The sequence below is a fragment of the Anopheles stephensi genome, chromosome 3 (genome assembly GCF_013141755.1).
Source record: "Anopheles stephensi strain Indian chromosome 3, UCI_ANSTEP_V1.0, whole genome shotgun sequence".
In the NCBI taxonomy this organism is placed as follows: domain Eukaryota; kingdom Metazoa; phylum Arthropoda; class Insecta; order Diptera; family Culicidae; genus Anopheles; species Anopheles stephensi.
The window spans coordinates 44,098,711-44,121,275 of NC_050203.1; the positions used below are offsets into that span (position 1 = coordinate 44,098,711).

Sequence of the window (22,565 nt, forward strand, 5' to 3'; positions counted from 1 at the left end):
CATTGCGGAATGGAGACGCCTTATCCTTCATTACGGGTATTTTCACAAGGTTACCTTCGCAAACTTGGAATGATAAATACCAATCTATAAAACAGATTTACTACCCTGCTTGTGTTTGTTGAAAAATTCATAGCTCATCAAACAATCTAACGTAACATTTCAAGTCGACGTGAAACATCAAAGTTATTCTTTGATTTATTATTATAAGAGGCTACAATAACACAGTCACAGTTTAGTAAACGGAAAAGGAAACTTTTCCACATTGCTTTAGCAAGGCCCATTGATAAGCCTTTTTTCAATAGCTTCCTAATCCAATTTGTCCTTGGCTATAGTACCATATACAATCGAATATTAAAGCCAGAAAAACAAGCTCGCTTTACTAAATGACTGTTAATTTCATCTTCGTTTCATCCAGCAACAGTGATGCATGTTTAAATGTTTCATGAAACATTTGAATACGCACCATTGTCCGTCATGTTCAATCCATTACTCTCTCAAGAGTCTCACACGCAGAGACACCGGCTTCCCGCTCAATATTGGTTTCTAGCTAGGAACGGTTCATCGTTTGCACATTTTATGGCCTTTTTCCAAATAATGTAAAACCTGACAACAGAAATGATTTCATGCAGCAGGGAGCAACGGTACTTTCACAGAGAGATAGAGAGAGTCGAATATTTCCCTTTTTTGCCTGATCCTCGTCAGGCTTTTGAGGTAGCCCGACTAGAGGATTTTTCCATTGCTGATGTTGATGGGCAGTATAATCCGCTAGGGTGAGGTTTTAATTCATTCTAAATTTATGTGCTCCATACCTCACCTGGGTAGGAAAATTTAGTGTTTCCGGTAGGTCCGATTTCATTAGTACATTTCGTCACTCTCGCTCTCTATTCTGTTGCACACTCATTGTTACTATTAAAGATGCTTTTTTATGTTTCACTCGCTACTTTGCCATACTCCAATGTTCGGCGAGGTATTTAACACGTATGAAAGAACAATGAATCTTATTGAATTAAAATTTTTACCTTTTTATGTTTCCTTTTACTTTTAAATTAGTATTTCCTGACACAATAATTGATAGGTAACTAAGGTTTTATTCCCCTTTTCTTAAAACATTATCATTACTTAGATAACAGGATCGCTTCTTTGCTTTTTGCTTCTTTTCTAAGCAATCGGTCAAATAAAACAGCTTTGAGAACCACGCACTAGAGGGCGCGCTGAGCAGTAAAAAGAATAGGCTGCGCGCTACGAAGGGCACCGGCTAGCATGATGGATTTAGGCTGCGATCAATCAGTTTGAAAAGTAAGAAAATTAACAACAAACACTTTTGGCACAGGGATAACTCAAATTGTTGTTATATGACTTGCTAAAAAACAAAATAAAGTATACTTATTATAATATCAGTGGCATTATCCACAAAGTTCTTATGAACCACCAAAACTTACATTTTTGGGCCGGGTTGCTTGGTACCTTTCTCTTAACACAAACCCAGAGCAATTACTCTGCGTGCAGAGCTGTTCTATCAGCTTTTACCCAGCTTATTGGTCTTTTATTATTCAGCGTTTAAGATAAGAAGCGTTAGCCTGTAAGCGTTTAAGAATAAGAATCTCAAATAGACACTTCGACAAAAATCTTAAAAATCAATTTCTTAAAACGCTTCTCTCAATTGCTATCTCAGACTGTGTAGATATAGACCTGCGGCGATGAAAACGTTGGTCGTAAACAATAACAATGGCTGTTAGACTCTGGATTGCAATTTTAAATATCTGTGCAAAATTCATCCCACAGAAGTGACAAAGCAGTAATAAAAATGAACGCCACAAGCACAAAGGAAATCTGAGCCCGCGATAAATTTTTCGATGCGCTCACATATATTCTCAAAGACGAACGCTCTGATGAAAATACGCTCTTGCAGGAATTGGAATGCGCCAGCTCTACAGACCCTTCGATGCGATAGTGCACTTTCTTTAGATAGTCGTCGCCAGCGAAGCCAAGGGCTAGGTTGAGCGAACGAATGTAATTAAAGAAACTCGTACTCTGTATTAGATGCTGGGTTGAGCGTATTGTGGTTCGGTCGGTGTTCGAAAGAAAGTGTCTTGAGTGATCGTGAATATTGTGTATCGTGTAAAATAAGACACAAGCATTACAAGCATACGTCCGGTGTTGTACAAAAGCGGTGTTGTTTCCGTTGCTCCGTCTCATAATTTCGCTAGTGCAAAGCAATATTTGTGGCCAGATTAAAAGTATATGCACATCCATTGGTTAAATAATGGAGCTCCGAGTAAGAGGTAAGTGTTGATTGATGTGGATAAAATGATCGCGAATATTGGCAACTTGCAGCAGGTTATTGTCATTTTCGTTATAAAACTTTTGATTTTTTAATCTCGAGACAGATCATCATTCTTGTGTATCCAGAGTGATGACCCAGAAGTGTTGTTAGCATACTCTTTCAATAAGCGTTCATAAGCATATTGTACAATGAGTGTTCGTAGTGTGAGGTACCGGGAACCGGGCACATTCGGAACAAGATAAAACAAGGCAGAACTGCTTTAAACTGTATAACGTACTGTGAAAGACAATAAAAATGTACAACAGCACGATACCCCGTTATCATTCTGCAGATATTTGAACAACCGAGAGTTACTTGCATCTCTCAGACACGGGCAAGTGTAGAATATTTGACAAAGATACCGGCGGTGATTTATTCAATATTGACTTAGTGATGAAATGTTGCAATGTAGAGCGAGTGCGATCGTAATTTTATCGTACTGGAAAAGACGGAAAATATCGCGACAAGCTTTACGAAATCGTACCTCGTGATAGCATTACGGTGTAGCGCAGTTGTGTGTTTAAAACTGCTTGAACTCTTCCTTTTGGACTAAGCCATATCGTTCTGCTGGACATCGTGGAAAGAAGTCCACGTATGAAATGCGTCTTAACTGAATTGGGCAGAAAAATGGCCTGAAATTTGATGGTTACGTTTGTTCGGGGTTTTGTTAAGAGACTGTTATCATTGGCTGTGATTCGTTTTTAAACGGCACATTTAGAAAGAAAAGTAGACATATCTTAACACATAACCTAATATGAAAATGAGCACCTATTAAACAAATCTGTAAAACGTTTTAAAATCGAATTAATCTTATAAAGCTGTACAAAATATATTTTTCTCTAACCAATGGTCTTATACCCCTCTAGAAACATATCGTATGCAAGTGTCTTGTTTAATTTTAATATAAATTCGTTCGATTTTATGTTCAGAGTTGGGAGCTGCTTGCTAGAGGAGCTCACCAATCTATGGCACGCGCTACGTGTACAATCAGAAACAACAGAGAACCAAAGAGCAATAGGCATGAAACTGAGCACACTGGGACCTTCTTTCAACCTGTTTTACACCAAACAGAGGATCGCGTAGATCACATCTTCTCACACATTCACCGCCTTTGCAGAGTCGGAGAATTCGCTCTCTCGCGTTAAGCCCTCGGCTGTGGTGCTTGCTGTGCGGAGCGTGCGAATGATATTATACCGACTACAACCTATTTCTTCATCTGTGCCGAGACACTAGTGTTGTTTTTCTCTTCCATTCGAACAGACCAGTAATTTAATCAGTATCGCGAAGAGTAACGCGTATTTGTGTATACTTCATTCACGCACAACCAAAAAACGGGCATTACATATTATGGATAATATGAGTGAGTGGAATACAAGTTAAAACGAAGATGTCAATTTAGTAGAATAGAGAAATCGTGTCACTAAAGCGTAGCACTAAATCGTGTCACTAAATTCCGATAATACGCAGTACAGGTGTCAGAGCAGCTAGGAGAAGATCGTAACAGTTCGTCTGGTGTTCCTTTGTGATGAACAGTGGGCAGATGTAAACATGTGAAAATGCGTTTTAGAACATGTACTCGATAAGCAATCATCGTGTATAGCGTTGAATATTCAACGGAATGTTAAGCTGTGCTGGCAATGTAATATTTTAGCTATATTGTTGACCTGTCACAATGTCAGCCAGTTCTATGCAAATTTAAGCTGCGAAATAAACAGCCACATTAACGAACAGTCGCGAAAAGTAGGATGCCGTATTTACAGCCTGGCTCTATTTGCACAAGCAGACGAAAGAAGAGCATTCTGTTTGTGGTTGTTATGCTCTAACTGTGGCGCACACGGTTCTCGGCTACCGAAGACCGTGTGTACTAAACGATTTTAAAATGGGATGAACCACACTGTAGCACACCGCGTGAGTCTGCAGTGAATGGCAAGTTGAATGCCATAGTATCAACGAAAGTGCGGAATGCACACCAAGTATTGCAGCTGGCTGCAGATGGCTGGCGCACGGTGAGCTGATTGACCAATGGCTTTGTTTTGTGGCTAGCGTGTGTGTCACAACCAAATAACAACAAACGATCGTCTACGAAATGCATCCATCCAAGTCGAGCTTATTGAACCGGTTTTTCATCAGACTGAGACATCCCATACGTTCCCGATGGTGGAGGTCACTGTCGAGTTGATTGTGAAGTATAGTAGACCGATAGGAGTTCAGACGGTGTGCTAGACCTGCCGCATGTCGTTCATCAAGCGCCGATTTGCGTTGAGAAGCAAAGATTGATAACAGCCAATCTGGTATATACATTTTGTCTTTACGAATAATAATATCAACTACCTACCCCAACAATCTTACATTGACTATGATTGTTTGTACTATATAGCTTCATCATTGGACCAGTTGTCCTTATCCGTTTGTTATGGCGTTATTTTCATTGTGGTTATTTTGAAACATGTTAAACAGCAGCTCCACAATTCAAAAACGAAACGGTGCTGAACGGCGACCATACTGCTGTAGCGGAATAGTGTTAGGCTAGGTGACAAGCGCCGCACATGTAATGTTCCGGTTCTGAGGTGGTACCGGTTCCGCTAAAGTTCACGGTCAGCTGTGACGGACCACATGTGCCAGCCAGTCAAGATCGGTGGAAGTGGTGTGGGTGCGCATCGGCCAAACAATATGTGTACCGTACACTAAATTGTGTTCACCTCCAGCCGAACATACTAATTACTTTCGAGAGCGAATCTATTAACCCTTCGGTGATCTTGAAGCCGTATAATGTTCAATACCTGTCGCGAGGGTAGAAAAATCGGTTTCAAACGACATTTCATCAAGTTGGTAGTATCGAACTATGGATCTCGGAGACCCAAAATCCGGTACTACCCTCAAGAAAATGTCATGTATCTTGTAACGTCACTAACACAACCACGGAGCATTCTACTACCAGCTCACTAGCAAACATCACACTCTTGCTAATGACCGTTACCATGACGATGACCACGAAACGGCGGACCGGTTTGTCAGATCGTCGGATCGTCGGACGCGCTGAGCGGCGGTCGTACAGTGGTGTGGAGCGCGCTGCAGCTAGTAGTGGTCGGTAAACAAAGCGTGTTCGTATTTGTTTTTCTACATTATACTCAGCGGCGTTTCAAGTTCATGCTCTCAGACACAATCAGCACCCGGCCACCTATACATTGAATACAGGCGGTTCCGCGCGTAGACGTTTTACCGGTACGATCGAAACGCAACAAAACTTCTTCAGTTTCTTTGCTGACTAGTGGAGTGCGTACGGCACGGCCGCGAGATTCACGTATACCAGTCCAGCAGTGATCGCGGACACGTCTGCTGTGTTATGTGTCGTTTGGAGAACCGCACCAACCGATCGTTCGTGCACGTACTGCTGCTGTTGCTGAATAGTTAGCATACGAAGGTGCTGGGTTACACTTTTCGTACTAGAGTGCTGTGGCATTAGTCATCGAATATAACACTCGAGAGGCAATAGTTTGCTAATCTAGTGAAACTTATCTCATACACCGTTGTTTTCAAGTGCAATCGAACCGTTTCTAAACAAAACTATTTAAATTTCTATCGTCGGCGAGTCAACAAGTTTTTATCAAAGTAAGTGAACACGTGCAGATGTGTGTGAGTGTGTGTATGTGTGTGAAACAAGCAAACAAAAATTGCCAAATAGTGATCGCGTTTGAGTTCACATAATGTGAGATAGAAGAGCATTTCTATTTTTAGGCCGTGATCATGCCTCGTGCCAACACTCATTCAAATAACACCCATTTTATGTTCAGCCAAGTTCTGTTTTACCTAAAGTTTTGGCTCATTTGGAGCAAACACTCGTACTGCTCTCGTATACAGTACATACAACGTTTGTTTGTTCTTTAAAACCTTGATCAAGCGTATTTACTACACTAAAGCTGCGCAACGCTTCGTTTCGGTGTTTTGTGCTTTTAATACAGCCTAATACATAGCTCGTCTCGATAGTTTACTGTTTTGGGGCACGAAAGTCAAAACGCAAGAAATAACAGTTATTTAAAGCTCTTTTATGGCAAGAAACCACCAACCGGGAATGGGAGGGGTTACAAATTGTTAAGACCATTGTTACAACAAAAAAATGGCTCCAAAGAAAGTGTGGAGTTTACCGGTACAAATGAACGATCTTTTACATTCCGTTCCATAACCCTCGCAGATAAATGAAATCGTGAACCAGAACACAAAGGTAGCATAAACCCGGAGCAAATCACAGTATCTCCCATTCTTGGAATTACCACGGACAGTTTTTGCTCCACAGATTCGGTACAACAAAACATAACGGATTCGGAAGAGTTTTAATCGGTGAATAATGCATGACCAAAAGCTTCCTCCTTTCGCGCATTCAACGATCCAGAAATGTTGGCAAAGTAAATTCCAACTTTGCTCCAATTGTCAGTCGTTTTACGAGGGTTGTGTGGCGGTGAGAGTCTATTTGGAGAATACATTATTTTTCTCCATTTTTCGCACAACAGCAGTGATGTTTTGAGTGCATCCAATTTTTGGGGTACACAATGAGACTTATTTTTTCAATTAGTCATGATCAGAGAACCGTGCCCGACACCGTTGAAAGCTGTTGCGTTGGGTGAATCCATAGCGATAAGCATTGAGCTACTTCATTACAACCAAAACCACCTGCATCTTTGAATTCCAATCTCGGAACAGTGCTGCCCTGTCGATGCAATCACAAAATAGTGCATCGTAAAATGACATGCAGCGACGTTCTCCGTTCAATTGATTGCTTTAATAGATTGGTCGCGATCCCTTCGAGTGCTTTCATATTTGACACTTGTCCCAATGACGGTGCTTCCTGTTACTTAATCGTAACGCAGCAGATTGGCTACGCTACGAGTGGTTCTTTCGCAAAACGGAAAGGGACAATCGAAAACGCATGCCTTCACCAAGTAGGAAATTTTAGGCATCAAAATAAACACGTAAAACCTGTAGGTATAATATACGTAGCCTAAGTTCTAGTATATACCTGTCCCAGTCAGGCCCGTAAGTCTAAACGCAGAAGACTCACCGAAATCATTAGACGATGGCTTTGACTCTTGTTTGAAGCGACCAACAAAAACAAAAAAAAAGCGAAAAAAAAACGGCGCTCCCCACGTCTAGCCGCGTGCTCAAGGTCATCTTGATCGTTGGCTCAGGTTTTTGGTGCTGGTTTTCAACTAGGCCCCTACCCTTATTGGTTTCCGCGTGACAAAAGTTTCAATCTTGGTTTTAGAAACACCGATTAAACAAGGACGGTGCGTTGAGATTAGTGAGCCGGAGGTTGAAATTGGCGCCCGATTTTATTCACTCATCTGCGTAGTCAGCTACCGATGACGGCATACCAGCTGACCACGTGTACCCCGTACCCCGTCTGAGCTAATGATATTGAACTTCAACAAACAAGGTCGTGCCTCCCTTTGCGTGAGGGATCCTTGCGGGCGGTGCTTGTTCTCGAACGTGGCTAGCCACACATCCTCATGATCTATTTCTCTACGATCCGCCCCGGATAATGAACAGAACCGTTTTGTTGATGTAAAAAACTGGGCTTGATGCAGTTAGGCGGACGGGCTCTTTCACAAAACAAGTTATCAATTTACGTACGTGACACATTGGTACAAACCAGTTGGGAGCGTTTATAGCTTGCGGCGCCTTGTTACTGGGAACGGGCTGATTACTCGATACAGTTACAACGACTGGTCGTAAGCTGTGGGATGGAAGCACGCCACTGTTACTACCACTAGCTTGCCTTCCATTCACCAGTCGGTGTCTGGAGTTGGAAATGACGTTGAATCATGAAACCGATTTAACACTTAACACGCAATACAAATCTTTACATTGTTTTCAACTTTTTAAAAATACTGGTGCACCACACATAGAAATCTTTTACAGTACTTCAAAGTCAAAATGGAATATCTACCAAATGTGATAATAAGTTTAAAAAAAAACACTTCTTTATCTTGGCCATTGTGACTATTTAGTGACCTGTTACAATCGATAAAAATAAAAGTGTGCCCCCACCGATGCTGCCCAACTAAGCTCAGCTATAGAACACTATCGAGTGTGACATTTGACTGATATCATATTTAGACGTATAAAAGTTAATACCGGTACGGTGATTAGTGGTAACGGGTGGTCCTGCGACGACGTCTTTCTGTATGAATCAACTGACTAAAGTGATACAACGTACAAGAGGTTGAGCTCCAAAGTAGTTACAAAAGTTTTGACATGCGTGCTACGATTTGAAGCCCATATTATGTAAAATACTAAAATACTATTATCATTACAATCAATAGAAGATTAATTCAAGCAATTCTGAATTGAGTCATTAGAGTGGTTCAATTTTAATACAAAGGGGAACAACATAAATGTAAAAAAACGGCACAAACGACGTTATTTGCACTACGCTAAATTTAAAGCCGAACATTTACAAAGATTATTCTTCTCAATAGTAAACTAAATATGAAGGGAATAATATTGTCATTAATTTATAATCTTCTCTCCCTTTATTTACAGTAATGTCCTTGGAGGAAACACGTCGTACCCAGCGACCATATCGCTATGGAATGATGTTGCTCTGTGTTGGCGCATTAGTGAATTGGTTAGGATTAGCAGAAAATTATTCCGAACCAGTACGATACGCCGGAGTTGCTTGTATCTTAGGTAAGTTGGCTGCATCAACTACGTTTAGCTACGTCCTAGCTAATCATACTTTCGTTTTCTTTTCATTCTGTCCTTCTTACATTAATACCTTGTAGCAGGTGCCTGCCTAATATGTACTGCAATGTGTTGTTGGCTACACACACCTGGTCGTTCTGGTGCAAATGGTGATGAGGTATGTTCGTTGCACTGCCTACGTTTAAACACCACATGAATGCATGATAGCAACTAACTCTAATTCATTTGCCTTTTTTGCAGGGTGACGATCCTGTACATGTGATAAGTACAACTGAAGAACGACGACGTGAAAAACCACCAGATTACGATACAGTGGCAGCAGCTCCACCGAGCTACGATGATGCAATAAAGCTAGATCCGGCCGCTCTGTTACGATTATCAAAAGGATCGAATATAACCAGCAGCAGTAATTCGAATACCAATTATCTTCCTACAGCACATCCTAGTTCATCCCAAACACTGAACAACGGTACCAGTGTTGTAGATGTTTCCAGCAGTAGTGTTAGCCAAATAGTAGATAGTTCTATGGCCTTTATCGATGAAAAAGTGTGTTCCGAGAAACCTCCTCCTTACTTAGCGCAACCTGCCAGCAGTACAGCCGATGAGCAAACGTCTCATCGAACGAACTAATTCAATGAAAATTCTTTACTTTCTCCTTCAAAGCAACGACGAACTGTCTACAATGTCTAGCAAGTGCTTTCCCGCATTCGCAAATCGGAAAAGGCTTACCCAGACACAACAATTATGGCTGTGTTCGTATTCTTAAATTGTAAGCTACCGCATCCAGTACGCATGAAACAGAGGAATTAAAAGGACGTTGACATCTGCAACCCTCAAATGAAGCTGTACAGTATTAGCGATGCCATATTCGATGCAGATGATGTTCGCAAGGAGACTATATCTTCAAGTGCAGTTAAGAATTCCTATTTTTTCGGTACTCGCGAATCTAGCGTTTAGACAGGATTTATGCGAAGCCCTAGGAATGTTAGTTACGGAACCTCACTTACATTACCGATCGCACTCAATACGAGCGCATGAAAATAAACCAAACGATTGTGGGCAACTGAACGTGGATGTTATCATGGAATAATGCTGCCCTAAATATGGTCTTATTTTTGTGATAATAGTACTATAAGCAAATAAAGATAGCCGATATGATAACTCCCATTGTTTTTTCGCTTCAGCGACGTATCAGTATGTACTGGGTATTATAGAACATAACTTACAATCAGCGATAGTGACACTATTTCTTCTCACGACGGTAACTGAAATTCAAATTTCATCATTGTGATAAGTAGTTCTCTATCTCGATCAATATCCGAACAATGATTCCAGCTGGTAACGAGTAGAAACAGTTGGTCTAGCGTATATGAGTGTCCAACATTTTCTGCAAACAAACGAAAGGTTTGAGTATGGTTGGTAAGCACACATTCATCCTACACTTACCTGCAATATATTTGCGGAAAATAATCTCTCTTTTGTAAGACGCTAAGATTTTTTCAATGCCCTTCAAAACTTGTCGATAGTTCCATGTGCATCCAATGGTGTCACAATCCGAAAAGAACTCCTTGAGAGATTTTACTTGCTGCACCATCGTAGAAGCGTTTGCTGCTATATCTTCCATAATCGAAACCATTACCATTAGATTTTTGCAGTACAGTTGAACATTTTCCGGATAAGGATCCTCTAACGATGATGGTTGTTGTTGGTCATCTTTTCTGATTCGTTTAATCGCATTGCAATACAACGTGCCCTTTTCTATCGCTTGTACCCATTTGCGATGGTACTCCACAATGCTAGAAACAGTTTCTTCTATTCTAAGGGATGCTACATTTCCGGGAGAAGTTGGTGTTCGTGGCGATTTCACCCTCGATAAAGGTACACTTTGCCGGTCTGGTGTTGCAGACATTTCCAGCAGAAACAAAACAAACGAAATGTGCACGATGACAGTTGGAAACGCAAACAACGAATTGTCAAACTGTGCAGTAACGGTGTGTAACGTCTGTCAACGCATTCGTGCACAGTGAGCGAGGATTGTTTTGAAAAGGGCATTTTTTTTCTAAAACAGTTCTGTACATAACTTTACAAACATCTATTTTTTGAGTATAAATAAAAAAAATGTAAGAAAAGTAAAACCTTATATGTTTCTTCTTCTTACTCTTCATCTTCATCGTTTTAAAAGCTCGATAGGTCTTGCTGCCATCTTTGTCTCTCTGTAAATTGATTTTACCCATTCATGCTTCTTGAATACTCAAATAGCTAAAAATTAAGAAATCGAACTATCGTGCTGCTTGACGGATGCTTAAAGAAAAAACGTACCAACGTCGAACTATGAGCCAAGTTAAAAAGAGCGTGGAACTTGATGGAACTATGAAGCTTTTTTACTTGCACTTGGAACTATGAGGCTTATTTATAATCCATGTCCAGTCTTCGAACGAACTATACGGCTTATTAAGAAGCATGCGGTACTCCATGGAACGTTAAGCCCATTTAGGGGTGAAAGATGGCCCTTCAAGTTGTTTGTTTACAGGATTCTGTTATTAAAACATTGCTATCTGCTATGATCAGATAGTTTAGATCAATAGTTTAGATAATTAGATCAGAGATCTTCAGTGTGCTGAAATTGGCTGAAAGCTAATTTGGCTATCCGGGTATCGGCGCTTCTACCACACTCTGTCTTTAAGCTATCTCTTGTAATTATCTTTTTTTGTGTTCGATAGGGACACACTTGCAGTAGAGCAGGATTTTCAATTTATTCTCAAAAACATTTTAAAATTAGTATATATATCTCTTGCACGCTCGCTACGGATTTCCTTGAACCATTGATTGTGTTGTAGTAGAGGCTGCGTATGTAGATGTGTACGTGTGAATGTGTATGAATGTACATCGTGTTTGCCGGGATCTAAATATCGGATGTGCTGATTCTGGGAAATTGTATGTTTGGATATGTTTATGCGGACGGCGGGGAAATGATACAGTACGCCACAGCCTTAACTTCCATTCCGCCTTAGGCCTCCAAGGTCCTAAATACACTTATACATAATTGTTTTAAGCAATCAGCTGTATGTTCGTCGATGGTACAGGTAATGGTAATGAAAATATTTTAAAAGTTTTTTTTGTGTGTCTCTATGAATGCCCCTCACCTTTTGAAGCATATTTATAACGCTAGGTAGCAATACGACCAGACCGTCCTTGATGAATAAAAAAAGAAAAATATACCGCTAGGTACCTAGGGTTTATAAGACATCTTGATTCTCAAAGTGTATAGAGTCCAAATTTTATTTTAAAATTATTATATATAATAAAGAGTCCAGCAACGAGATAGTGAGAGTGAAATACCAGCGCCACTTCCCACCGACCAACGTGGTTGGAAGTGGCGCCGGTATTTCACTCAGCAGAACCGTGCTTCGAATCTTAGCAGGTCTGTTCCCTACATACCATTTATTGAATACGTGTCTACATAAAACCAATAGGTCTGCTAGTAAGACAATATATTTTTTGACAATACGGCGTCAAGCCATCATACTGAAATTATAAAAAAAGGTCAAAATATTTCCGGCAGGCATGACCTAAGAGGTCGTTAGGCCAAGAAAGAAGAAGAATAATACTTATTTACTTACAAACTCGCGGTCTTGGCATGCTGCAACAATCCTCGATACCTCTCACGGTCCAGCACGGGAGGTCTGCCAATCGATTATCCCGGTCGTGCTGGTAGACGCATCAACGCCATCACTCCATCTCAGTTTGGGAGACCACGCTTACTCCGTCCCCCTGGACGGCCTAAAAAGACTTTACAGGCCAGGTCGTCAGGTGTCATTCTCATTACATGACCAGCTCACCGGAGCTTGGCGATTCTAATTCGCTGCACTATGCTGAGATCATCATATAGTTCGTAGAGTTCTTCATTTTAGTGACTCCTCTATTGTACTTCCGCAAACTTCCCATAAATAACCAAAATTAACAAAATTAATATAACAAAAAAGAAAAAACAGGGTATTTCCCCCCTGCTATTTCGCCTTATCCCTGGCATGCTGGGATATTTTATGCAATATTGCTGCATATAATTATTTGATATTTTAGTGGATTGAATTTCTTTAAAAATATTTTCTGCTTTAAAGTAATGGTAATTTTGATAAATTAAAGTAATGCTTTAATTGTTGTTCAGTTTGACAAACATTTTTATAAAACAAACTGAGTTTAAAAAACCGTTTTCTTTTCCTCGATAACGCTGATGAAAGAGGGAAAAGTTGACTTATTGTGGTTGGAAAAATCGTTCAAAAAGATCCACATCCTGCATTGGCAGGTTGCAAAGATACCGGCTAACTGATGACTTCTTAGCCGTTAGGGTAGAGGAGAAGGACTGGGCGTTTATTATAAATTGATACTCTGGTTATTTACTTTCCCGCTTCTCTATTCCCTTCGTGACGTGGCGAGGAAAAATCCAACCAGTCCTGTTGCTGAACTTTCAAAACGGTGTACGCATTTTGCGACCATATTTCCTAGGTAGCTTCTTCACGGGTTTTTGCTCATTCATTCAAGGCATTAGCACCGCGCACGTTGCTATCACAATAATCAGGAGCGACAACATCGTGATGCGTATTACTTATCAGCTATTTAACATCAGTTCATGAAACGCTTGTCGCAACGTTCGCTCGTCCCGCCTAACGCATCGCTTGATGTTTAGTCAATAGGAAAGGTAGCTCGAGGTGATGTTTAGCTTTCGTGCGCGGCGAATCGGTTTCGATCGAAGGACATTGAAAAGATTCCAGCCGCTGCCAAGACTAAGGGTTCTTTATTTTTAATCCTTCTCTGCAAACCCGTCCCGTCAACCATCATCACCAGTGACATTGCGCTTCGTGCCGCTTTCGCACCGCCAGTGTTTGCCTGGTGTCCCGGGCAGTGCCTTGGTGCCGACCCTTCGTGTCCTCGTTTTTGTGATGTGATATATAGTAAGCACATCTCCCCGCACATCGTCCCATCGTGCTCCCTACTGGACAGGGAGCACGGGAATGAATATGCCATGAACGGGTCGTTTACGGCGTTGTATGGGTTGGGAGCTGTGTTGTGAGTTTAGCTTGACGGAGTGTAAAATAAATTAAAGCCCCCGACCACCGACGGTCCGGCCACGGCAAACCACCGGCAGGATCAAAGAGCTAAGCATGAAATCGGGAGGTTAAATGGTTTCCCTGCGGAGCTTGTCGTGGAATGTTCTTGCAGCCTTTGCTGCCGGGTTGCCGGGAAGGCAATCGGGATTGACGAATTAAGTGCGTGGCAGGTAAGAGCGATGTTTTGGGATGAACGACAAAATGGATTCCTTTGATTTCGTTTAATTGGACCATGAAAATCGCGGTGACCCTTGTAAACTATAGCTACTATAATAGTCATTTGTGTGGCACACGGAAGCAATATGTACGGGTTTATCGGCTGACCTTTTTTCTGAATTGTCTTCATATTTTAACCGAACCGAACGACCCGAACAAAACCACAATAATAAAGCATTTGGCCAGCGAACCTAGAAAAGGGAAAATCCTTTAATCTGAAGTTTGAACAGCTGTTATCAATTGCATAGTTAATCGAAAGAGCTTGCCTTAGGCTTGGTTTACAAAGATAATGGTCCTATTACCCGTGTGTCGAGTACATTACCCGATTATTTAATCTGTTCAAGTACATTGTATGTTGCAAACCACTTTAAAATATAGCTTTGTGTACGGAGATCGTTTCATTTCAATGTTATACACGTTTGCCTACACATGGCGCAATTGCACACCGAAGCAAAGTTATTTGTTGTTTTGTGCATTATTGTAAGCAGAGTGCTTTCCATCGAAGAGTCCGGAACTCCGTCGAACCGAATAGTTGGAGGCCATGTAGCAGTTATCGAATCATACCCATATCAAGTTTCGGTACAGGAGTTGAATACTCATGTGTGCGGTGGATCAATAATTACCAGTCGATGGATATTAACGGCAGGACACTGTGTGGAGTGAGTGAGCGCCATGAATTAATAGATTCAATATTAACACATAGTTTGCCACCGTTAATCCAACGATTCGCTACACCTTCTCGTTACAGTGATACTATTCCTCGCTATATGAATGTGCGCGTTGGATCTGAATTTTACAATGCGAATGGTAGCATGTACGGTGTCATGTTGGCCATCACGCATCCTGACCATGTGCCGTACAGCTGGATAATGGACTTTGCTTTGCTCCAGTTGAACGATTCGTTAGTGTTTTCCGCTTTCGTCCAACCGGTCGCACTGGCGTCCCATCCGGATGATCTGCTGTACGATCGCGATTGTGTAGTGACTGGCTGGGGGCGCACTTTAAACGAGGAAGAAAGCTTCGAGCAGCTCCGTGCCGTGGAGATTCCGCTGGTTTCACGAGAACTGTGCAATGTCACTTACGAAGGGAAGATTGATACGGCGATGGTATGCGCGGGTGATTATATTAATGGCGGTAAAGGTAGCTGCGCGTACGATTCTGGTGGCCCATTGGTTTGTGCCGGTGTGCAGGTCGGAATCGTTTCCTGGGGTAAAGGCTGTGCCTTGGTCGGGTATCCGGAGGTGTACAGTAACGTTTTGTATGCGAGAAAATGGGTTGAGGATGTCATAAAAGGATTAATTAAATAAAACTCTATACACATCATTGATGTAACTACAACAAAGTTTTTGTTTGTCTTTTTCTTTTGCATTAAATCCTTAGTACCAAGCCTTATGGCCAGGCCGTTTTTAATGAATAAAAAAAAGTTTAGGCCCATTTTCGGCTCCCTAGACTTAATTCCTTCACAGTCAGTCGTTCCTGCGTATTGGAATATCAGATGGAATTTTATATCAGTCCCCGTATAAATTGCTTTATAACTTTGTAGCCTTCCATTTTTGAGGAAATTTTCACATATTTTAACTGAAGCTACATAAATGTCTCACCTTTGTAGAATGTGGTTTAAGTCGATACTTATGTAATGTAAGCCCTTATCAAGTTCATTTAACAGGAGACCTGCAATGAAGCTAGCACGGATATGGAAATGCCTATCCTCAATGGTTTCTAGCCCAAGAAGACGGCAACGGACTGGATAGGGAGGGAGAGCAAGATGATAGCCGTTAAGGAAGCGACGAACAGCCACACGAGTGAATTTGCGCTGAACACTCTCCAGTCTTGCCATCGCAGTGGAGCCTGGGGGAGACCAGACTACAGCCGCGTATTCCAAGGAGGATCGCACCCAACAGCAGTACAGGGACTTCAAGCAGAGGGGATCGCGGATTTCGGACGATAGCCTAATGATCAGACCCAGTGATTTATTAGCCTTGCTAATTACATAATCAACGTGGGAACTGAAGGACAGCGTTTCGTCGAGCCACACACCTAGATCTTTTACAGAGGATACACGACGTATTACTGTATCACAGAGGGTGTAGCTAAACGGGAAACGAGAACGAGAACGAGAAAACGAGATCACACAACACTTATCGGGGGACAGGAGTAGGCCATTCTTACGACACCAAACAGAGAAGGAATCAAGTACAGTTTGGAGAAGACAACAGTCAGCAGACGAGGACACAGGAAGGAAGATCTTAAGATCGTCTGCGTAAAACAGAAAACCTTCGGCGGGGAGGATGGAAACACAGTCATTAACAAATAACAGAAATAAAATAGGACTAAGGACACTACCTTGAGGAACACCCGAGGAACCTACGAAGGAATCGGACAGACAAGACGAAACTCTAACTCTATACGATCTCGCAACCAGGTAAGTCTTCAGCCAGGACAGTAAACGACCCCCGATACCAAGTCTTTCGAGTTTGGCAATCAGCAGATCGAGAGGAACACTGTCAAAGGCAGTACTGAAGTCGGTGTATACGACGTCAGTTTGACCACCGGATGACATGTTCGATAGAGCAGAGGATAATGTAAGTCCTTATGTAATTTATCTATGAAGGAGTAGATTGGCACTGCGTTTTTAGTTATTAAGTAGGCAAAGAAGTAACAGAAGATTATAATTTAAAGGGCCATCATTGTAAAGGGCCGGTGAGGTCAAGACTAGTTTTTTTATGATAGATTTTGATTGGGTCACCTAAATGCCTAAGTTAAGGAACATACAAACAAAACTTATTCAAACAAAATTACTAAGAACTAAGAAAACATTGCTGCTTATTATTGCTAACTTCAATCGTCTGAGTTATACTGTATTAAAGCTAAAAAAATATCCTAGGTACACCCTTTTCGGACTCATCAAACATGATTTTCTATGGAGCATAATACTATCAGTCTTTAAATAATAGATGATCATTGTAAGTTAGACTTAATTTTATGAAATTGTAAGCCTCAACATAATATTCTGAAATTAAGGAAATAATCGTCTTTGCAAATAAGTTCATAAAATTTAAAATATGTTTTCAGAAGAAACAATAACAAAGACAAAAGATTTTTTAATCTTTCAATAACTTTCAATAAAAAAAATCGTATAAAGATACATATTTACTTAATAAAAAACAAACAAATAATTTTTTTACGTCTTCCTTATTATCAATTTCGACGGGGCATCAATAATTATAGTAAGTCAGAAATGGTAGGCATGCTCAAAGTGGTCTTTTTTCCAAGAGTAAGACGAAGAAGAGTTTAGATTTAGAATGCATAATGATATGTGGAGGCGCCCAGTCTTCTATGGCACTATAACCTCAAAAGGTCTCGGCCTGCCGTTTTTGGCTTTCTTTTGATTGTTTTTTACCCTTAGCTGGATAGTCAGTCTTGTGCGCGGAGAGGCAGTGTGGATGGGTTTAGAGCCGATTTTGCCGTTTAAAAACCGGTGTCTCTATCGCATCTACCAGCGGACAGCCCCTGGAGGCGCCTAGTACTTGATTTAAAAAAACAACCTCGCCCGAACAGATATTGTTAAAAATTAGATGAGAGTAAATAGACGTAATTTTGACAAGAGTTGAACGTTAGTACGGGGCGGTCCGGTGGCCGAGGCGACAGCGGCGCCGGTCTCCAAATGGCAGGACCGGAGTTCAAATCCGCACGTAGGGCTGACTACTTTACTACGGGTAAAATTAAGTCACAGAAAGCCAAAAACGACAGGCCGAGACCTTTCGAGGTTTTAGTGCCAAGGAAGAAGAAGAAGATCGTTAGTATGCATAATTATCTTAGTGCAACTACCGAAAGACATTTTTGACTACAACGAACAGTAAGTGTGAGTATGAGTTTACCTATTATAGGCTAGGTAGGACTTCTTCTTCTTCTTCCTTGGCACTAACCCCTTGAAAGGTCTCGGCCTGCCGTTTCTAACTTTCTGTGACTTGTTTTTACCCTTAGCTAGAAAGTTAGTCCCGTGTTCGTGAAGGAGATCTTGATGGGATTGGAAACCCGGTCCTGCCGAGTGAACACCGGCGCCGCTGTCACCTCGGCCGCCGGACAGCCCCATGGCTAGGTAGGGAAAGGGCATCGAAAATACTAAGTCCGTAAAAAAACCAAAAAACGCTGATTAGATGTGATTATACACTTAATAAACAACCCTAGTTAGCTTACAACAAACGGCTAATTTCATAGCTGGCAATCGAAATGACTTGCAATTTCGACCCACGTTACGCTACATGACAGGAAAACGCAAAGCCCTCAACGCTAATACCAACAACGAGTGTAAATGTGAGTCTAACAGAACCGTTTTGGGCAGCGGAAACCGGAAGCTGCGTTGGATTGGATTGAATACAAAAGGGCAAGGGTGGTACATGGTGATGTCTGTTCGATTTTTCGAATCATGCAACCAAACTCGGCCCTTCCGGTCGTTTGTGTTAATGTACGTGAGCCGTCATGTTCTGTCGCGCACCGGGCCAGTTGCGTGTTCGACAACATCATTCAGGTCAGATCCTTGTATTGTCATGTCAAGCGATCGGAAACATGCATTGGTAGTGTCATAAACTATTTTGCTACCACCACCACCACTATCGCTTGGTATGCGTGTCAGCGAAAACGAGCCAAACGGCAGTGGTGGTGATCTATATTTTTGGCATTTAATTTTAAGGTTTGATATGTTTGTATAATGGTATTACAGTTCAGGTTCTCTTTGCACCTGAATGATAGAACTCCTACATTTATTTCATTTGGTGTGTTTGTTCCGCATAGTTCTCTAGAGCAGGTTTTAACGGGGTTTAGAGCACACATGTTTTGGTTTGAAAATAATGCCTGAGAAAAAAAAATTAAGTACCCTAAAGTCAGCCCCTTTTCAAAGTGTACAGGCCATTCTTCAAAGGAGGGGTGAACGAAAAAAAAAGTTAAACTTCATACAAACGAACTTTTTAACCTTCCGTTCTCTTCGTCGTCGGCAGGATATATTGTTTAGTGCTATAAATCAAGGATGAACCTAGGGATCCGTTTTTGCCCGGTCCCGAGAGCCAACGGCCGGGACCGGGTTGAAGCTTCCGAATGTGAGAACCACTTTCATGGGCTGCATCTATTTTATGGCCAGTTTGAAGAGGGCAAAAGTTTAGCAAATGTTTCATACACTTGGCGTGATACCGATGGCCACTGCGCAATGTTCGAAATCAGATCGATGGAGATGGGTGCAGGTAGTGAGATGCGAAACCGAAGCGTGACACAAGCGTGACTTCCGACGCTACTTGCTAGGTGTTTTAGCTGGTTCACCTCAATGTTTACCATTATGCAAATTGTCAGAGAAAACTTATTCCGGCCAGCAATCCAATAGTTCGAATAGTCCGCAGACGCACACCGTCCCGCAGGTAGGTAACGTACAAGGATTCTGATTTCAACAGCCTCGAAACGATTTCTGTCCAGAGCGGTGATTTGGGGCAGGCTGGGTTGGGAACGAATAGCTGGAACGAATATGCAAATCAAAACTATAAATTCAATACCGGTAAACGATCTTTCACTTTGTGAGAATTTCTATTTAAAGAGGTTTAACTAAGGACAATCATCCGTTTTGAATGGGTTTCGATCGAGTTATCAAATGTTTATTCTATTGAAAGCAACGTGCCGGCCGGTTGGCTTCATGTTTTATATATATTTTACACTGTGCAAAGTATTTTTCCAATTGTCTTTGCCGAAAGGTGTGGAAAATATTAGAGCGATATGATAACGATGCGCAAACACTCAGATTTCCGATTTATAAACTATGCGTATAAAATTCGAACCGATAGTGCTAACCCAAGGACAAGGTCTCGAGCGAACCAGTGCCACTAGCTAGCTAGTGTAGGGGAGCCGGTAGCTAGGTAGGGTGGTCGGTACGCAGGCCACGCGATCGAAATTAGAAAATGTGATGAAGCAAACTGCAAGCAATCAATTATTCACGACGAGTTGTGGATTATGGAACCAGGAAGCATAAAAAATGTATGCTTTTCAAGAAGTCTGACTGACAGGACAGGACAGGCGGGTTTTACCGTGCTGCCCCGTATAATCCTGCTCACAATCGTAAGCATCGTTGCCCTGTGTGTAGTTTGTAAGAGATTGAAGCATACTGCGCACATGTATGTGTTTTTTGTGTAGGTGAGTCTGTCTTCTGCGTGTGTATTCTGCAGTCCTCACTGGTGTACTCACCTATCACTGTACACAATTTTCGCATCCCTCTTTTTCATCCTTTTTCATCCGAGATGGCACTTTCTTCACCTGGGGCGGCGTGGTGGTGAGTCAACAAATGACACGGCTTGGTAACTTTCGTCTATCGTAAGTTTTGCGATTACTTACAGGTCGTGGAATTGGGGTCGTGAGTCAAGCGGTTACAGAGTTTGTTTTTTTTCGAGCCAGCATGGTAAAGTTTGACCGTGTGCCGGTCAGCAATGTAGTTCTTGTACATGGTTTTCCACACTATAGAAGAGCATAGTTTAGGTCATATTCGTGGTTTCTGTGGCGCTTGATTTACTTGGCGTATTGGGCATCAAAGCATTATGGGGGAAGAGAAGATTGCCTCAACGCACACCGATTGAGCCTAGTTTCAATTATCCCGTCTCTATCCGAAATGTCCGGGAGTTTTAAACGGAACAATAGCAAGGATATTTTTGCCCGAATTGCCATCGTCTGTCACAAATCGAAAATATCCTTGCAACTGTTGGTTTGCGCGACGGTGGTCACGGGCACAGTGCGCAGAATCGGTTCGACTCGTATTTATCATTCGCAGTCACTGAGCAAGGAGAATTGAAAGTACCAAAAGATAACGTTCAGCTCCACGGCAGCAGCTGGAGAGAGCGAGAGCCAGAGCGAGAGTGCACAAAAACACCACAACTGCCGGGAGAGGACGACAGGTTGGCAAAAAACAATCCTTCAGCATTCGGAAATCATCCGAAATACCTATGGATAGGTAGCGCTAGGTGCCCAGACACAGCCACAAAAACTTCCCAATCGGCGTAGGTGCGTGTGGGGAAGCTCCAGTCCCAGAGCACGAGAGCCGAGAGAAGCTCGTTTGTATTTGCTCGTTCGGATCCTGGCAGTGGGATCCTTTTCGAGGGAACCCCCCATTCTCTGTATACTTCGCATCCGAAGTGTGTTCGACTGGACGGGTAGTGGTAGCAGCTTTTCACGTACACTATTCGCACATTTCAGTCGAGTACGGTGAGTAGCTTGGAATGCACGGGACGGCTCATCGTTGCTGCTGCCATTTGCAGCACGTCACGCGATTGTTACCGGTACGAAGCGTTCACGGTGACAGTTAAATGGAACGTTAAATTCGATCACCACCCGTCAACCGTCGGCTGTAGTGGTGCGATTTGGAGTGTTTTTCGGCTAAAGAAGTCGGTACGGTACGGTGCTGAAACCGAGGAGTGTTTAGCAGTGATTCCGTGACGCCCGCGAAAGTGGTTTTGAGAGGCAAATAAAATTATACTATTATTCGATTACGATGAATTTGAATATGGAGTTTTGAAAAATGTGGCTCATTGTGGTGGTCTAAATAATTGCAATCGATTGTGCAAATTACAGTAAAGGAAATGAAGTGAATCGCAAACCGGTACGTCCGTGCAGCGTGTGATGTAAGAAAATGGGCGAAGTAATTCATTCGCAATCCGGAAGAAGGAAAAACAACCACGAACGAAGGAAATTTCTTCGCGGAAAAAAAGAAGTAAAGTGGACGTGAATGAGCAAAACCTAAAGCCCCCGTGCACGAAACGACAAAACATCCGAAACAGCATCCAGCAACGAATAGCGAGGAATAAAATGAGCCGTGAAAGCGTCCCGGCGGAAATTGTGAAGCCTTGCAAACGGCAAATGCAAAAAGTGATTAGCAAAAGGTTTGGCCCTGAAGAAGGGCGCGCAGTTGGGAGGGAGAGTGAGGGGGGAGGGGAGTTATTCTTTATCAGTGCGCTTCACAAAGGGCAAGAAGAAACAAGCAGAACGAACAAACCTTCTTCAAAGCGGGGCAACATTTCGACCGGGCTAAGCATTGTTTGGTCAAGCAGCTTCGAAAGGGAGGGGTGGCATGTTTTTGAGTGTCTGTGTGTCTGCGGGTGTGTGTGTGTGTGTGTGGGAGTGCGCGAGTATTTATGTTGGAGGGAGTAATAGGAAGTGAAATTTGATTAATTGAGTGTGATTCTCTTTTCGTTCGGTGGTCC

General features: G+C 42.1%; 4 protein-coding genes across 7 annotated transcripts in view; 3 read left to right on the forward strand and 1 right to left on the reverse strand.

The window, feature by feature from the left end:
* Nucleotides 1-1,929: 1,929 nt before the first annotated feature.
* Nucleotides 1,930-10,183, forward strand: LOC118511007. Of its 4 annotated transcripts, none has more exons than XM_036053524.1 (4): nucleotides 1,930-2,282; nucleotides 8,861-9,007; nucleotides 9,103-9,179; nucleotides 9,263-10,183. In XM_036053524.1, the coding sequence occupies exons 1-4, from the start codon at nucleotides 2,264-2,266 to the stop codon at nucleotides 9,650-9,652; spliced, it is 633 nt and encodes a 210-aa protein (XP_035909417.1). In that variant the 5' UTR covers nucleotides 1,930-2,263; the 3' UTR covers nucleotides 9,653-10,183. The 4 variants fall into 4 exon arrangements, with proteins under 4 accessions (XP_035909417.1, XP_035909418.1, XP_035909420.1 ...); XM_036053525.1 differs by lacking the exon at nucleotides 1,930-2,282 and adding an exon at nucleotides 3,330-3,683 and having other exon boundaries at nucleotides 9,263-10,180; XM_036053527.1 differs by lacking the exon at nucleotides 1,930-2,282 and adding an exon at nucleotides 4,597-4,614 and having other exon boundaries at nucleotides 9,263-10,180.
* LOC118511008 lies at nucleotides 8,828-10,984 on the reverse strand. Its single transcript, XM_036053528.1, has 2 exons — nucleotides 10,469-10,984; nucleotides 8,828-10,409 (listed from the first exon to the last, which is right to left on the reverse strand). The coding sequence occupies exons 1-2, from the start codon at nucleotides 10,929-10,931 to the stop codon at nucleotides 10,276-10,278; spliced, it is 597 nt and encodes a 198-aa protein (XP_035909421.1). The 5' UTR covers nucleotides 10,932-10,984; the 3' UTR covers nucleotides 8,828-10,275.
* Nucleotides 10,985-14,731: 3,747 nt separating this feature from the next.
* On the forward strand, nucleotides 14,732-15,685 carry LOC118511009 (trypsin-7-like). Its single transcript, XM_036053530.1, has 2 exons — nucleotides 14,732-15,002; nucleotides 15,092-15,685. Exons 1-2 carry the CDS (start codon nucleotides 14,773-14,775, stop codon nucleotides 15,648-15,650), a joined length of 789 nt encoding a protein of 262 aa, XP_035909423.1. The 5' UTR covers nucleotides 14,732-14,772; the 3' UTR covers nucleotides 15,651-15,685.
* A 5,888-nt stretch (nucleotides 15,686-21,573) lies between these two features.
* Nucleotides 21,574-22,565, forward strand: part of LOC118511010 (protein sax-3-like) — a 50,689-nt gene continuing 49,697 nt past the window's right edge. The window contains 1 exon segment of the mRNA XM_036053531.1: nucleotides 21,574-21,753. The gene's annotated coding sequence lies outside the window, so the exon portion shown is untranslated.

Bases quoted from the DNA above. Each gene is read 5' to 3' on its own strand.
- LOC118511007 (XM_036053524.1), top strand. The intron at 9,008-9,102 runs GTAAGTTGGCTG...AATACCTTGTAG, and splicing joins CGGAGTTGCTTGTATCTTAG to CAGGTGCCTGCCTAATATGT. The intron at 9,180-9,262 runs GTATGTTCGTTG...CCTTTTTTGCAG, and splicing joins CTGGTGCAAATGGTGATGAG to GGTGACGATCCTGTACATGT.
- LOC118511009 (XM_036053530.1), top strand. From the start codon at position 14,773: ATGGCGCAATTGCACACCGAAGCAAAGTTATTTGTTGTTTTGTGCATT. The intron at 15,003-15,091 runs GTGAGTGAGCGC...TTCTCGTTACAG, and splicing joins ACGGCAGGACACTGTGTGGA to TGATACTATTCCTCGCTATA.
- LOC118511008 (XM_036053528.1), bottom strand. From the start codon at position 10,931: ATGTCTGCAACACCAGACCGGCAAAGTGTACCTTTATCGAGGGTGAAA. The intron at 10,410-10,468 runs GTAAGTGTAGGA...GTTTGTTTGCAG, and splicing joins TTTCCGCAAATATATTGCAG to AAAATGTTGGACACTCATAT.